Consider the following 17,015-nt stretch of genomic DNA (forward strand, 5'->3'; position numbering starts at 1 on the left):
TTAATACTCTTTCTTATTTAACTCTGAAAATGGCCCGTGTTTTTAAGATACTTTGCTTTTCCTGGAATGTAGACACTGACCATGCAATTAAATTGTCATCTCCTGGCTTACAGCTATAAATGTCTGAGCCCCAAACAGTAAGACTTAGTGTCTGCCCTTTTGACTTGCTGTTTAGCATGTAACCACTTTTCATTTTGTCTGTTTTAGTTTTGTTGACAACATAATACCCTATTTTTCCAGTTTTTCTCATGGTTTGCAAAGCTACAAACTCAGATGGATCAGGATGAAGGAACTAAATATAGGTATGTGGCTCTTATATTTGTTGGCTGTCCTAATTCTTAGATCATCTTAAGCATTTCGTTATCTGTGCCTTTAAACAAAATTAAGGTACAAAGAAAACTTGAACAGCAACATTTTCTTTAAGAATAGCTAGAAAGGATGTGGGTCATTCCAACTGGTACTGGAAGTTGTGTGATTTTAAAAAAAGTCACATTGTAATTAATAGGTTAGGAGGGGCAGAGGTTGATTTTAGATAACTCTAGAAAGGCTTGGAATCAAGTGGGAGTTTTGTCAGGAACTCTAAGAGGTGTTTGCTGCCTTTCTTTAGAGGGAGAGACCCAAGAGACTTTAGGGATGGCCAACTAGGCAGGGTGTGAACTATGTTGTTTTGTTTGTGTATATTGACGGCGTGGGGGAAGTGACTGTACTGTTTCTAGCTGATTTGGGGACCGTGGGTTGAACATTTATATTCATTTAACATTAATTAAGTGACTACTATTGCTAGGCATTGTGTTAGGCTCTTTGATGTATGATTCCATTTAATCTTCATAGCAGCTCTATAAGGAAAGGTGTTATTATTCCCATTTTACAAATGAGTAAACAGAGGCCTGGAACTATTAAATACTTGCCTAATGTCATGGAGACTTGGGCAGAGCTGGGACTTGGACTCAGGTCTTCCAATTCCAAGTCCAAAATTCTTTCCATGACATCACACCATCTCTCAAAGGCAGACATGACCTGAAGGATGGACCTACTTGTTACCTTGGGATGGGCCTGGTGTCCCAGTCTTTGAAAGTTGAGCCCATGATTTACTGTCCTACATGTGAAAAGCCAGTTTATGGCTTTAAGGCTGATTCCTTTTATTGCTCATAGTTTCAATCATTTTCCTTCTTAAGTACTGAAACAGTTTGTGACAGTTTTTGCTATATTTCTGAATATAATAAACTTTTTGAATAGGTCAGACTTCCCTTCTGAAATGCAAGCATTTGGAGGAAAACGAGACCTTGTTGTTTATTGTCTGTGCTTATTGGGGGAAAATATTATTGCCAATCCCCTTTTGGTTCTGTTTTCTAGACAGATGAGGGATTACTTGTCTGGGTTTCAGGAGCAGTGTGATGCTATATTGAATGATGTCAACAATGCTCTTCAGCATCTGGAATCATTGCAGAAACAGTATCTTTTTGTGTCCAATAAGACAGGAACCCTACATGAAGCCTGTGAACAGCTCCTGAAAGAGCAGGTAATTTGGAGTAGGAGAGAGTGTCAGTGACTGACTATGTTTAATATTTTATTTTTAAATAAATGAATACAATTTAATTCTAATTTCCTTTATTTCTCCAAGTATATTTTGAACAGTTCTCTGTATGAGGCCCTGTGCTAAGTATGCAAATTATTACCGTGACAGCCTGCTTTTAAGCTTATGTCAGCAGAGGCACGGGCAAGCTTTCGTATGTTTTGAGCTGTTAGGTCTCAGTACAGTTTCAGAGTGAAGAGGGTATATTCACATTTGCGAGACTTTTCTTTTTTTTTTGGCTGTGCTGCGCGGCTTGCGGGATCTTAGCTCCCGACCAGGGATTGAACCCAGTCCTTGGCACTGAAAGCGCTGAGCCCTAACCACTGGACCATTAGGGAATTCCCTATTGACACTTTTCAAACAAGGCATAGTCATTATACTAATGGTGGGGTTTATGAAAAGATGAACAGATCTAGGTTGCACTTAAACTTGTGACTTAAAGATAGAATATTTAAGTTACTATACTTATCTCAGAATTTTATCTATGTATATTTTGTATGTTTTTAAAAAGGTAATCATCTGTTATTTTATAAAAAGATATGTAATTTACTGTAATAATCATTGCTTATTTTAGCCCATGACTGCAGAAATCTTTGGGCATTATTCTGAAATCATATATCTAATATAAACCTGTATGTCTAGTATAAATCTCCTCGATGTAATTTTGAGACTGGAGTGTTGATTCTTATGTTCTCATAATAATTGATTTTTCTCTTTTAAAAAATTCAAGTCGGAACTTGTTGATCTGGCTGAAAACATTCAACAAAAGCTTTCCTATTTTAATGAATTGGAAACTATTAACACAGTAAGCATTGTTCTTTATTTTTTCTAGAATTAGTGGCTTTATTTTATATTTCCCATTCTGAGTATAATCTTTAACCTTATAAATTGGCTTGAGTGATATTTTAACTTAATAGTTTGCTTCTTGTTAAGATATTCCTGTTGTGAGTGATGGACATACCATTACCAGTTCAGATTTCCAAATGTGATTTAAATAATAGTTCTTCTTAAATTGTATTTTTGCTATTAAAATCTCTTTGTTGGTTAACTCTTAATAGTATCATATTTGTAAGCTGTGAAGGTTATAAGAAGAAATATTCCATTTTAAATCTTGCTATGGTTGTACTTCTATAATAGTAATTAAAACACTTCTTAAACTAATCTCATGTTTAGTTTGAGGAAGAGTATAGTCCTCATAATGGATTCTTGGATCCCAAAGAGGTAGTCACAGTAAAGACTTCTGTGTAAATTATATTTCTCTGTATTCTGGCTCATAAATTAATCATAATAACTGCATATAAATCATGTTATTAAAATTATTAAATCTAAATTATTATAGTTTACGAAAGAGTTAGAAATAAAACCAGTAGCCAGTTAACAGTGGAATGCAATGGGAAATATAAATCATTGCCAAACTATTTGTATATCAAGATAAGAAATAATTGGGTCATTTTACTTATCTTTTGTATATATTGTATAGGTTTATATATTTTAATATTTATCATTTAATCTATTATATTAAATATTAACTCATGTTTATATTATATATTACCTTATATTAGTACTACTTGTATATGTTTGTTTATATTTTACTTTCAGTATGACTGCTGAACATGGTAACTGGTAGTTAATCTTTTAACCTTGAGAAGGTCGCCAGTGTTTGGAAGTGGAAAATTTATGTTGTAAAGTGCTAGAAAGTGGGAAATCTAGGTACATGATGTATTATTTTAATATAACATTGTGCAATGGAGTATAAAATGTTTGCTAATTCGTGAAGAGCCCCATTAAAGGTCATTAGGAGTAAACTGAATTCAATCCATATTCTTTTAAATTTGTCCTTTCTTTATTGCATTGTTACACATGGGCTGCATTTGAGTATATTTGGTGACTCTTAAAACGTTAAAATTTTTTTTCCCTTGAAGAAATTGAATTCTCCCACGCTGTCTGTGAATAGTGAAGGATTTATACCAATGCTGGCCAAGTTAGATGACTGTATTACATACATATCATCTCATGTAAGTCATGGTATTTCTGTGTGTTTTAAAGAAATCTTAACATCCCTATTATATCATTTCTTATGCAGTAAACTAATTACTTCTTTCTGTAATATACTTGAAGAAAAACTATAGTAAATTCTTAGTCATTGTCAGTAGTGATGTAAAAAATGCTTTCAGCTGCTGCAGCAACCCCTGGAATAGAAAAAGCGGCTGGTTGACACAACTTTATCCCATCTAAAAGGACTAGTGATTTTTAGACTGTTGACTTAACTGTTTTGCTAGATAGATACTTCCTTGGAAACAAAAAGTATTACTTGAGGGGGGGGAAATAAAAGGACACGTCCCTTGGTTTAATCACCATCTCTTTCTGCCCTCCAAGGATTTATAGCTGTATTTATTTCACCCAACTCCTTTTCTTTTCTTAGTTGGGCCTCACATATTAGCCTTGAGGTCTGTGGGGTACTGAAAATATATTTTGCTAAAAGCTGCAAATATTTATTGAGCCCTTGCTTTGTGCCAGGCACAGGGAATTTGGCTATGACCAAGACAGTCATAGTATTTGTCTTCAAGGAGCTTACAGTCTACATAAGATCTTCTTTTGAACTTTCTGTATAGCTTTACATAAAGGACAGGTTGGTTTTCATTAAAAGTTTGCTTCATTTTTGTAAATCTTTCCTTTTCCTTTACAGCCAAATTTTAAAGATTATCCTGTATATTTACTGAAGTTTAAGCAGTGTCTTTCTAAAGCTTTGCACCTCATGAAGACATATACAGTGAACACACTACAGAACCTCACAAGTCAGTTATTAAAAAGGGTGAGTTAACTGGTGAGGTGATTTTTGTTTTTGTTTTTTTTAATTCATTTATTTTCCATAATGTTAGTCTGAGATTAGTATCTAGTAACTCCAATTTTTTTTTTTTACCTTTTGTTAAATAAATACGTGTTGCAATTTTATTTATAATAAGAAAAAATGCCTGTATTATATATGTCTGTCACAGTCTTATTTTCAAAGAATATATAACAGTGTGAGAAATATTCAGTACTATATGATAAATAATAAAATAAGATGCAAACTATTTCTCACTTTAACTTTTTCTTTTCCTATCTTTTTAAAGAAAATATTAGGAGGAAATACACCAAAATAATAAAAGTGGTTCTGTCTGAGTGGTAGAATTACATATGATAGATAATTTGAATTTTTCTTTACAAATGATGGATAATTTAATTTACTGTATTTAGCAAATGTATTTTTATTGAATGCCTTCTAAATGCTTGGCATTGTACTAAGAACTGTACAGTAGTGAAAGGAGCTAACAAGATCCCTGCCCTAATGGAGCTTATGTTCAGGAGAAATAATCAGTAAAGAAGGAAAAAGACAAATTAATCAATTACAGATTTTAGTAGATGCGAGGTGGAAAATTAGCAGCGTGTTAGGTTAGAAAATAAGAGTGGAGCTAGATCAGATGGTCACTGAGCACATTTCTTTCCTAAGAAAATAAAACCTGAAAGATAATTTATTTTATTTTTTCAGCCTACTTTCTAAAGAATATGGACTATCTTGAGCTTTTAGTTCAAAGCTGCTGAGTTTTGTATTGCATTTTACCGTTCACGTTGCTCTTAGCTGACATAACAGACTATATAATTTTTCTATTTTGCAAAATTTTATTTTAGGAAACTGATGCCTGATAAGTACTAGTACCTACTGTGTGTTAGTGCTTTATAACTGAGCTGTGGAAAACCTTTGTGCATATGTGTTATCACCATGTAATGGATGCATGAATCTCAGAGAGGTTAAGTAATTTGACCGAAGTCCTACACTCAGAAAGTGACTGAGTATGAATCTGAGTTCAGTCTTTTTACCACCAAAATTCATGTAACATAGCATAAATTTTAATTATAAAGTAGAGAGAGATGACAGCTCCACATAATTATTTCTCATGTGTAGCAATAATAGTATTTAATCTTTCTCTCTGTAAGCTTTTGGTTGGTATATAGGCCAAGCAGTAGCCATATGAAATGGTTTGTGTTATATTTTCTGAATAATTACTTGTTCGCTAATTTTCTTCCTTGCCTATCCTCCCCCATGTTTCTTTAGGATCCTTCATCTGTACCTAATGCAGACAATGCCTTCACATTATTTTATGTGAAATTTCGAGCTGCTGCCCCCAAAGTCAGAGTAAGTCTATTGACATAAATAAGATAATGCTATGAAATTTATTTAGCCAGCCCTTTTGAAACGCTAATGTATGTTAGGTCCTTTGTTTATACCAGGAAAATGAACCTGAATGAAAGATAGGCTTTGTCCTTCCACATTATAGCAGTGTATGTTGAGGTCCTTTAAGCCCACAGAGGAGGAAACACCTAGCTGTTCCTGGAATGCTCAGGGAAGGTTTCCAGTTGAAGATGATACTTGAGCTTAAAAAAAACGTAGATTTATAGCAGACTTGAGGGGATTGATAAGGATATTTTATACAGAGAGAGCAGCATGTATAGAGAAAGTTGTGGAGACATAAAAGACTTGTATTTTGGGAGGACCTCATTTAAGACTGGAACACAAGACTTTCAGTAGGGTGTGATAGGAAAGAAGAAAGGAAAGATGGCAAAGACCATCTCACAGAGGATGTTGCATGTCATGCTAATTCAGGAAAAGTAGAGAGCCAGTGCAATATTTTAAATCAGTGTAATCCCAGATACAGCTCAATGGTTAAGAATCCGCCTGCTAATGCAGGAGACACGGGTTTGAGCCCTGGTCCAGGAAGATCCTACATGCCTCGGAGCAACTAAGCCCATACGCCACAACTACTGAGCCTGCGCTCTAGAGCCCACAAGCCACAACTGCTGAGCCCGTGTGCCACAACTACTGAAGCCCGTGTACCTAGAGCCTGTGCTCCCAGCAAAAGAAGCCACCGCAATGAGAAGCCCGTGCACCTCAACGAAGAGTAGCCCCCGCTCGCTGCAACTAGAAGAAAGCCTATGCACAGCAACGAGACCCAGCTCAGCCAGAAAGAAATTAAATAAATAAAAATTTTAAAAAATCTTTAAAAAAGAAAAGCAGATTGCAAAGCGGAATATATAGTATAATTCCAGTTTTGTTTAAAAAGAAAAATGTAGTAACTGTGCATACAAAAACTGAAAGAAAATATTCTGAAATACTGTGATTAATTTTTTTGTGTTTTAGGTGATTTTCATGTTTCAACTTTTCTGTAGTCACAGATTTTCTAACATGAGCTTGTGTTACTATTATAATCAGAAAGCAATTGAAAATATAACTAAAACAGATGGAGTTAGTGGACTTTTCTTTATTCCAGACTCTCATCGAACAAATAGAACAACGATCTGAAAAAATACCTGAGTGAGTACCCACAGGTTCTTCAATTTCCAAATTACCTTCCTTGAAGTGCTATTTTGCCAAGTCTGTTACATCCCTGATATTTTCTGAGCAATTACCTTGCATGCTGTACACGACTTTTCTTGTAGCACACAGCTCAGTTTGGGGAGCAAGGTCACAGACCTGACTTGGTGAGTTTGTAAGGCATCTTTTTCCCATATAGCAGGATTTCCTTCTCATTTAGGTAGATGTAACATCACTACTTGTGGAAGATAAATCTGTCTTTAAAAGATAAAGGTTATGGTAGTTCATTATGATTTGTTTTTTCTTTATATACATAAATATTTCTAGTATTTAATGTGGGCAAATGAGCAGTAACCATATAGCTTTGGAGGTTTGGCAACCTATTTTGGGATTTAAGATTGGATTTAATTTACATATCTGAAATCAGAAGTTTATACAGTACTCCAATCTCATTTGCTTTTCATCAGATACCAACAACTGCTAAATGACATCCACCAGTGTTACCTTGATCAGCGGGAACTCCTTTTGGGCCCTAGTATTACTTGTACTGTAACAGAGTTAACCAGCCAGAATAACAGAGACCACTGTGCCTTGGTGAGTTTCTGCCTGTTGTGGTTTAATGTTAAACCTTCTTTTGAGCTGTTATGATACCCTAGAAACTATACTTGGGTAAATAAGTTTTGGTCCCCATATCAACAAACTTACATAATGTTTCTTTCTGTTATGACAAATCTAGTTTAGTAATTAGCATTCAATTTGGCAAAATATTCTCATTTTGATTGATTTTTTGAAGTATGAAGATTCACAAATCAGTATTGTTTTTTGAAAGATGAAGTTTCAAAGTTTCTGGATTTATGTAGACAAATTAATCTTAGCTTTTGCTGCAGAAGTGCTTTTTTGTTTAGTGTGATTTTAAGTCAGATTATAGAAAAAAATAAAGATTATTTTTTTAAATACTTTTCAACTAGAAGAGTAATTTTCATTGTCAAAAGCTTAGAAAGCATAAAGAAGAAAATAAAAATCATCGATAGTTCCACTGTGCAGAAAACCATTTTCTGTTCTTCAGGGAGTTTTTTTATGAATTATATATGCATAGTCTCTTTGTAAATAAAATGTTGGCTTTATTTCATAAATGCTGGAGTTGTTGTGTGTCTCTAACTGTAGATGGTGTGTGTTTGTTTCCCGCAGATTCGCAGTGGCTGTGCCTTTATGGTTCATGTATGCCAGGATGAGCACCAACTTTATAACGAATTTTTTACAAAACCAACATCAAAATTAGAGTAGGTGGTACACGGAATCTAACTCTTGTTTTTAAGATTTAATTCGCTAATGGCTGTAATGGCTTATTATAGGAGTATTCTAAAGTTAACTATGGAGTGTTTTAACTTTTGTGGGTATGTGAACATAATATTGTTGGATGGGACAGTGGTTATTTATTTTGAAATAAATGTGCAGCTTAAAGGCCAACATGCTTTCATATTGTTTATAATTATGGAGACAGTAAGTTATGATAGTAAGAATCCTGTATAGGGAACTATCTTGGTATCTAGATCCCTTTATCTACACTAAGTGTAATAATTCCTTCTATTTAAAAAATTCTATGATTCTAACTAATGAAGGACACTTAAAAACGTAGATACTATTTAAAATCCTTTTCCTTATTTTTCTCAAAGTGTCTTTCAAACCCATTGTCAGTCACTTTTGGGTTCTTCATATTGGTGGTTTTGACTGTTAAAAAATTCCAAGATTATGACTCTTGTAAAGGGGAAGAGACAAATATATCTTACGGTTTTGATGAAATACTATATATAGAAGAGTACTGTTGACAATATAAAGAGTATAGACAGCCTAATGTTTTTCTTTTCAAATGTTTAAAATTGTCAAAATACTTGGTGTATGTTCAGAATATTTTGAGTTTTGTTTATCTAAGTCTGTAAGTATTCAAGAGTTTTGAACCTATCTTTCCTGGGGAAAATTTGATTTGATTCATAGTGGTGTAGGTTATAAAAGGAAAATTAAGTCTACTGAAATATTTTTTATTGTTTTTGAAAGGACATACACAAAATTATTGCTGACATAAGTACAAGTTGTAATAAATTGACACTCGGCTGGGGCCAGCTAATTGTTGAGGATTGCTTATTAATTCTGAGCTTGATTATTGATTCTAGCAAAAACAGTTCACAGAATTACTTTCAGCCTTTCACTTCTCATCATATAATGTCCCCACGTACTATTTTCCAGTGTGTATATATATATACATACATATATATATATATATATATATATATATATATATTTTTTTTTTTGGCTGGAAGCAATCAAGGGTGACTTTTAAACTATTAGGAAATACTGAAAGGATTACTGCTGATAACCATGTTTTATTCTTTCATTTTAGTGAACTTTTGGAGAAACTGTGTGTGTCATTGTATGATGTCTTCAGGCCATTGATCATTCACGTTATTCACTTAGAGACTTTATCGGAACTTTGTGGGATTCTTAAAAACGAGGTGCTTGAAGATCATGTACAGAATAATGGTAAATAAGTAGAAATGATCATTTCAAAGGTCTTTTTAATTATATCTATGGCTCAATGAATCTGAAAAAGATTAGTACCTCCCCCCCATCCCTATATAAACAATATTTTTAAAACTTGGGTTGATGCCTTGTCTCTTTTTGAATCAAGATGCACCTTATTCTGTGACTAAATAATAATGGGGAAAGAATTTTTAAATCTGGGCAAAATTAGTAATAAAATAATTATAGCTACTATTCTTTCTGGCATCTGAAATCCATAGAGAACTGACCATCAGTTTTGGGTTGGGTATTTCTAGTACACTATTACCAGAGTACATAAAGTAATTGACTGTATTGCATAGTCTTAATTTAAAAAACAAATTGTTTTAGCATACATACATAGTAATAATTCATCTTTTTTGAAATTACAAATAAAGAAAAGCAATTCTCTGGAGTAGCTCTACTTTATTCATCTAATACATGCTTTAACAATTGGTTTGATTGTCATAAAAACATGATTTTCCTAGTGATACTTAGGTACCTTTAAAAAATACCCTTCAGGTAATCATTTTACTGGCAGAAATTATTGTCCTTACTTTGACATTCCTTAAGAGACACTATAGGTTTGTTACTCTTCCCGAGTTTCTTATTCTATTGCATTTAGTTCATTCTAAGATGTACATTTTCTCCCATTTTAATGCCTGTGAATTAAAGATGATTTTTAAAATTAATGTAAATATTTATATGAGTGTGTAATGCCTCCAACTCCCCAGCCCTTGGAAAGCTGATACTGAATCACTGGTGTGTCTTAACATTGATGGCATCTTAGAAATGAAGAAATTCTATACAAACGCATATCTCATTTTATTTATTTATTTGGCCACACTGCGCAGCTTGTGGGATCTTAGTTCCCCAACCAGGGATTGAACTCGGGCCCTCGGCAGTGAAAGTGCAGAGTCCTAACCACTGGACCGCTGAGGAATTCCCTCATTTTATTTTTTTATTCATTTTTCTTTGTGAGAATGTTAACAAGTCATTTAATATCTGTGGGACTCTATCTGTAAAATGGGGGTGATAACCTAATTAATAAGCTGCTTTAGCTATCTCTCAGGATTGGTATGAAGCTATAGAGATACCTTTTAAAAAAACACAAAGCACTTTAAAATTAAGATTATTATTCACATTAATAATGGAAATTATTTCACAGAGTCCCAGGAAGAAGATGTAAGGGCAAATTTATTTTCCAATTTTAAATTTGAGGAAATTGGAAGACATTTATTAAATTTTTCTAAGGTCACTAAGTCATACCAAAATAGAATACAGCCAGTCCCTGAAGCAAGAGTGGTTTATACTATTACTAGACAATTTTGTAATATTTTTGCTTGTTTAAAGAAAGTATTTTTTAAATCTGAAGGAATGGGTGATTGACCTTTTTTTTTTATCAGCTGAACAGTTGGGGGCATTTGCAGCTGGAGTAAAGCAGATGTTGGAAGATGTACAAGAGCGACTTGTCTACCGAACCCACATCTACATTCAGACAGACATCACAGGCTATAAACCAGCTCCTGGAGATCTAGCGTATCCTGATAAGTTAGTAATGATGGAGGTAGGGTCTTCTTATTTGATCTTTCCCCTACCCCACACAACTTTTGGATATTTTATACTGGTGAAAATAGGATTTTTCTTTTTAATTCTCATTCAGGATGCAAAAATCAAGATAAACTTGCCATGAAATCATAGGAAATAAAAATTTAAAAAAACTGAACAGATATAATTTGTTAGATTGTCCCTCCTTCAAGTTGTATTTTATAAACATTTGATTCGGTTTTCTGTCCTTTTCCAGGAAGCGTGTCTTCTCAATTTTTAAATAGAATTAGTGCTTTCTATGATTTCTCTTTTTTTTGGTAAGTGGCATAGAAGAGGATTAATAACATATAAGCCACCAGAGTTGATGGTCACATAACCATGTGTCGTCTTCTCTCATTAAAAACTCTGGTGGTTGTCTCCTCAAAATTACACAGTGCTGGTGTCCAGTTTATGGTTTGAAGACTTAGGTACATCTCACTAATCTTTCAGTTACATATGTATCTTCATTTTCTTTGAGTGCTGTACAGAGTTAAAATAATGCATAGGGTATTAGTGCTTAAACAGAATTAGAACCTGGAAATTCTTTTTATTTGTTTATTAATTTTTTTGAATGACAAAATCAGGTTTATTGCTCCAGGTTAAGCCAGTGAAGACTGGATATGGGAAGGGTGAGGGGGGAACACAGGAACTTGGTGAAGGCATCCTCCCGGCCTTGGCCTATACTGAGTTCTTGGCACCCTGGGAAGCCAACCAGTCAGTGCATTTCAGACCTGCTGATCACCTGCCCATGGGCCAGACCCACAGTAAAGTTTGAGGCACAACCCCAGGCTCTGGGGAGCATATCCCTCCTCCCTATGGGGTCACCTGCACAGGTCTGAGCACAGAGGAGGGGTCTGCAGAGATGGCCTCTGCTGGGGCTGTATCCTTAGGAAGGTATCTTGGTGGAGGAGGAGGCTGCCCCCTTCTTCTTGGTGGGGGCCTTCAGCAGCTCCAGCTTCTTGGGCAGACTGGTATAAACAGGTGTTTCTCAGCCTGATCTAGGGAGTTGTGCTCTCTCCCCTTCCTCCCCTCCTTTCCTTGTCTCCTTTGTATCAGTTTTTACATTCTAGATAGGATACCTGTTTTAATAGTGCTGTCTGATAGGATGTTAGGTGATTGAGTTTACTATATACCCCCTCCCAGTTTAATTTAGTGATACATTTGGTATGTTTATTTAGTCAACACATGGCCAGTATCCTGAGTGTTTTCTTTTTATTATTTTTTAAAATTTGTTTATTTATTTATTTATTGGCTGCCTTGGGTCTTCGTTGCTGCGCACAGGCTTTCTCTGGTTGAGGTGAGCAGGGGCTACTCTTCATTGCTGTGTGCAGGCTTCTCATTGCAGTGGCTTCTCTTGTTGCAGAGCATGGGTTCTAGGCACGCATGCTTCAGTAGTTGCGGCATGCAGGCTCAGTAGTTGTGGCGCACGGGCTTAGTTGTTCCGCAGCATGTGGGGTCTTCCCAGACCAGGGATCGAGCCCGTGTCCCCTGCATTGGCAGGTGGATTCTTTTTTTTTTTTTTTTTTTGTGGTACGCGGGCCTCTCACTGTTGTGGCCTCTCCCGTTGCGGGGCACAGGCTCCGGATGCGCAGGCTCAGCGGCCATGGCTCACGGGCCCAGCCGCTCCGCGGCATGTGGGATCTTCCCGGACCGGGGCACGAAACCGTGTACCCTGCATCGGCAGGCGGACTCTCAACCACTGCGCCACCAGGGAAGCCCGACCTCTTGTTTTAAGTGTACTGCTTCCAGTAAATCTATTTGCTTTGTTTTTCTTTTGGTGAAGGTCAGGGATTTAAGGTGATCTGGCTGTGACATCTGTGTGCCATTTAGGGATTAGCTATACTTTCTGGTTTCTGTTTGCAGAATGAAAGGACGGGCCTGACTGATACAGAGCCTGTCTCCTAAACAGTTCTCTGGCTATTCTTTTTGGCAGTAGGTGGGTGTCTGTTAGGCCAGGGGTCCCCAACCCATCCATGGCCTGTTAGGAACCAGGCCGCACAGCAGGAGGTGAGTGGCGGGTGAGCAAGCGAAGCCTCATCTGTATTTACAGCTGCTCCCCATCTCTCGCATTACTGCCTGAGCCACCCTCCCCCGCATCTGTGGAAAAAGTGTCTTCCACGAAACTGGTCCCTGGTGCCAAAAGGTTGGGGACTGCTGTGTTAGGCCTTCATTTCTGTATATTTCCACCTTTATAACCAATGTAAATAAGTAGGATTTTCATTGCCAACTTAGTAGTTAGTGACCTGTGTATATTTGATGATATTCTTTAGATAGTGAAAAAGAGGTAAATAGTCTCAGTCCATAAGATAATTTTTAAAAATCTGCTTAAAAAATAACAAACTGTAGCTGTTCTCACATAAAGAGAAAACCTGTAGTTTGAGTTTGCCAACTCCTTGATAAAAGCATTTCTGACATCTAGAATGTACCCGGTCTTAAATATGAATACTTTGTTTCTAAATGTAAAATTGAAAATTAAGCTTCTAATCTGAGCCTTGTATATTTGACTCTCTTCAGCAGATACCTTGTAATCGTTCTGAAATTAGTGGTTCAGAAAAGGCTATGTATGCCTTTATGAGAATAGAGACACTCTATACCAATTTAACTTTTTCATCTCCATGTGTTGTTTTGGCATAGTTCATTAGTTCGTTTATCCATTAATTAGTATATATTTTTTTACCTTATAGAAAGAATGTTCATATTGCTAAACACAGCTGAAAATTACACTTTAATGTTCCTTCTGATTTCTTTATACAGCAAATTGCACAGAGTTTAAAAGATGAGCAGAAGAAGGTGCCACCTTCAGAAGCTTTGTTTTCAGATGTTCAGTTAGAAGAAGCAGAGCCTCCTAATAATCTAACAAAATCTGGTATGTCATGATGTTTTAACTTCCAGCTTTTATTCATTCATTTAATAAACTTTTTTTGAGGACTTGTCATGTCTCAGGCAAGAAAAACAGCTTGTGCCTTTGAGGAGCCCACACTTTAGCAGGGGGAGATTGGCAAGCCACAGGTGTAATTCAGGGATGACAGGATAAAGGTAGGCACAGGGCACTCTTGGACCACGGGAAAAGGGCATCAGAATTGTGAAGAGGGATGAACTTTGAGTGCAGGAAGGCTGATTCAGTGAGAGGTGTGGAATCTGAAAGCTGTAGTGTTGATGAGTATGAGAGAGTCAGGTGAAATAAGGTTGTTTTAAGATAGAATCGCATGGAGGACGGCATACAGGAATGGAAGACCATGGTTGCTTTGGGGATGTCAGGTGGTTTGCTGAGTTTGGGTACCGGTTCCTGCAGGAAGGAGCAGGCAAAACGGGCCAGCTTGTGATAGGTGTCAGGTGATAATCTCATGAAATTCTACCTAATTGTACCATCAGATTTGCATTTTTAAAAATGTATTGAGTGCCTAGGACTCGGGTAAAAAAATTGACAGAAACGTATGGGATAGCTTGGACTAGGGTACCTGTTAGGCAAGGAACAAAATTGTCCAAGAGTCACCCTGGATAACTGATGAGTTATCTAGACAACAGGCTAGATGAGAAGTAGGGCACCCCTTCTCCTCACCCCTCAGCTGTAAGAGTGACACTCAGACTCAGCTCCATGTGGGACCGACTGGGAGTCGGGGGTACTGTAACTCCATGGGCTTTAAAGAGCCCCAGCTGCCCCCGAATCCCCAGGCTTAGTGCATCATCAGTTTATTCTGAGTCAGCTCTGTAACAGTTGACACCCCAAATCCAGACTGCCCAACAGCCTCAGTATTCCCCATCTGACAAAGCTGTTTTATCACGCCTGCCCTATAGGAAGAGAGACCATAGGGAGCTGAAATTTCCTCCTCTGGAATAGAACCCATGCCGTGTCCTAATACACATCTTGGTCTGGTTAGCCGCCTGAAGAGTTACTGGAGAGACTAGAGTACATTTGTCTTACCAGCCCTGGCCTTGTACCTTTCCCCAGTAAAGCTTATTCGTTAACTCATGCCTGACATTACATTAAGGTGTTGTTGGTAGAGCTGTGGAGACTGGTTAGGATGTTGTTGTGTTTTTCCATCTGAAAGGTAAAGGTGGTTTGAACCAGGGCGTTGATGGGGGGGAATGGAGAGAAGTGTATAGATGAGGGATATAGTTAGAAGTGTGAATCAGTAGAATTTGGTGACGCACTAGATATGGGGGCTAAGGAAGATTGAGTAAGGTCCATGTGGAACAACCGAGAGATCTGTATTAAATGGATCTAGAGTTACGCTGTCCAATACGGGAGCCATAGAGCATGTGAAATGTGGCTAGTCCGAATGTGCTGTGTGTAAATACGCAACAGATTTCAAAGACTTAGTATGAAATAAAGAATAAAAAGTATCTTATTAGTAATTTTTATATTGATTTTATGTTAAAATAATGAGATTTTTGATCTGTTAGGTTAAATAAAATATATTCAAAGTAGTTCCACTAGTTTTACCTTTTTTAATGTGGCGTTTTAATGTGTCACATTTATGATTCACATAAGAGTCCTCTTGGACAGCACTAGCTCTAGAGCTATAAAGGGGCAGCTGATTCAGAGGTAAAGAGTGAGGACCCTTGATGCTTCGGACTTGTATGAGATCAGCCAGGACAGAGAGTAGAGTGACAGTAACAGAAGTCTGGGGAGAGAGTCTTAGGAGCAGATGGAGGGAGGGGGTGCGCTGGGCCGACAGGGGAAGGACAGCCAGAGGGGTCAGAGGGTGTGATTAAGCCAGAGGAGGAGGGGTCGGCAGAGTGATTTGAGTAAAGAGGTGAGAAATAGGAAATGGGAGGATATCGTGGTTAGAGGGTGGGATGCTGAGTTTTCATGATTAAGAGGTGGAATAGTTTGGAGTATAAGAAGGTCTGTAGAAAGCAATTCTGAAAGAAAGTCATAAGAAACTGTGTCTGGAGTAGGGGGTGCAGGGATGGAAGTGAAGGTCTTTGGAGTTGAGACGGGCAAGGATAACCATATGGGTCATCCCTAAGGTTGTCAACGCTGTTCAGAATAGACATGGAATTTGGGATGGGAAGCAAGGCTCTGAGTCTGGTGGCAAGGGGAGCAAAAAAGAAAAGAACGAGTGTAATCACTTCTCCTGCTTCCAGGGTATGTCAGAAGTGAGAAAATGAGATTGCTCTGAAGTGAGGCCTTCAAGTGATGTGATGTTCATGTCATGGGAGTAGTGTCAGGTCAAGTTGGTGGAGGGCCCACGGTGTGAGGAGGCCGACGATGAGTGTCTTCAGAACGCATGGGCCTTGTTCTCTGCATGGAGAAGTGAGGGCAGCGGCAGGTTTGCAGAGGGAGGGTGGTGGGGGCCCACGGCGGGAGCCGATGCAGAAGCCCTGCTACCGGGTTTGCTCAGCTCTTCAGAAGAGGCAGCCAGTAGGCACCTTACCTGGCGACTTGCTGTGTAAATAAACTCTCCCCAGTCAGCTATTTTAGCTATTAACTCTTCTTCTCAGGAGAGTGAAAAAATGAACAAGTAAGTTGACTTCTGACTTTGAACTACATAAATACATTTATTGCACTAAACTTTAATTTGGGAGTACCCTTTTGGCTCTTTACCCTTTTGGCTCTTTATTTTGAAGGAGGAATCCCGCAGATATCCTCATTCTTAGCACAACTAAGGATACTTAACCTCCTGAGTATTCCGTGATATAATTTGTCCAGTTTATTCTTTTTCCTTAAGAAATTTTTTTATAACATAGGTATCTTAGTTTAAAGTAAGGCCTTATGGAAGAGCTTTTTAAAATTCTACAAGTATTATATGCTTTTGAAAAAGAACTAAGCTTACAGAACCATGAAGTGAAAGCACCAGCCCTCAGCATTGCCCTCTGCCCTTTCCTGCATAAATCCACTCTGCAAGCAGCAGTTCTCCTTCTGAGCATATGCAGATCTAGCTCTTTTTAAATTTTTAAAAATTTTGGCCACACCACATGGCCTGTGGGGTCTTGGTTCCCCTCACC

The 17,015-nt window shown here is 37.3% G+C and overlaps 1 protein-coding gene across 1 annotated transcript in view; it reads left to right on the forward strand.

The window, feature by feature from the left end:
- The window catches only part of COG3 (component of oligomeric golgi complex 3), a 57,360-nt gene that overhangs the window by 11,011 nt on the left and 29,334 nt on the right, over positions 1-17,015 (forward strand). Inside the window, exons 3-14 of the mRNA XM_082675528.1 lie at positions 241-302; positions 1,354-1,519; positions 2,304-2,378; positions 3,496-3,588; positions 4,260-4,385; positions 5,667-5,747; positions 6,880-6,923; positions 7,391-7,517; positions 8,112-8,203; positions 9,319-9,458; positions 10,883-11,043; positions 13,818-13,929. Of these exons, the coding sequence (XP_082531654.1) occupies positions 241-302; positions 1,354-1,519; positions 2,304-2,378; positions 3,496-3,588; positions 4,260-4,385; positions 5,667-5,747; positions 6,880-6,923; positions 7,391-7,517; positions 8,112-8,203; positions 9,319-9,458; positions 10,883-11,043; positions 13,818-13,929 (1,279 nt within the window). The remainder of the gene's footprint in view (positions 1-240; positions 303-1,353; positions 1,520-2,303; positions 2,379-3,495; positions 3,589-4,259; positions 4,386-5,666; positions 5,748-6,879; positions 6,924-7,390; positions 7,518-8,111; positions 8,204-9,318; positions 9,459-10,882; positions 11,044-13,817; positions 13,930-17,015) is intronic.

The sequence above is a fragment of the Grampus griseus genome (assembly GCF_964374135.1).
Source record: "Grampus griseus genome assembly, chromosome: 18".
In the NCBI taxonomy this organism is placed as follows: domain Eukaryota; kingdom Metazoa; phylum Chordata; class Mammalia; order Artiodactyla; family Delphinidae; genus Grampus; species Grampus griseus.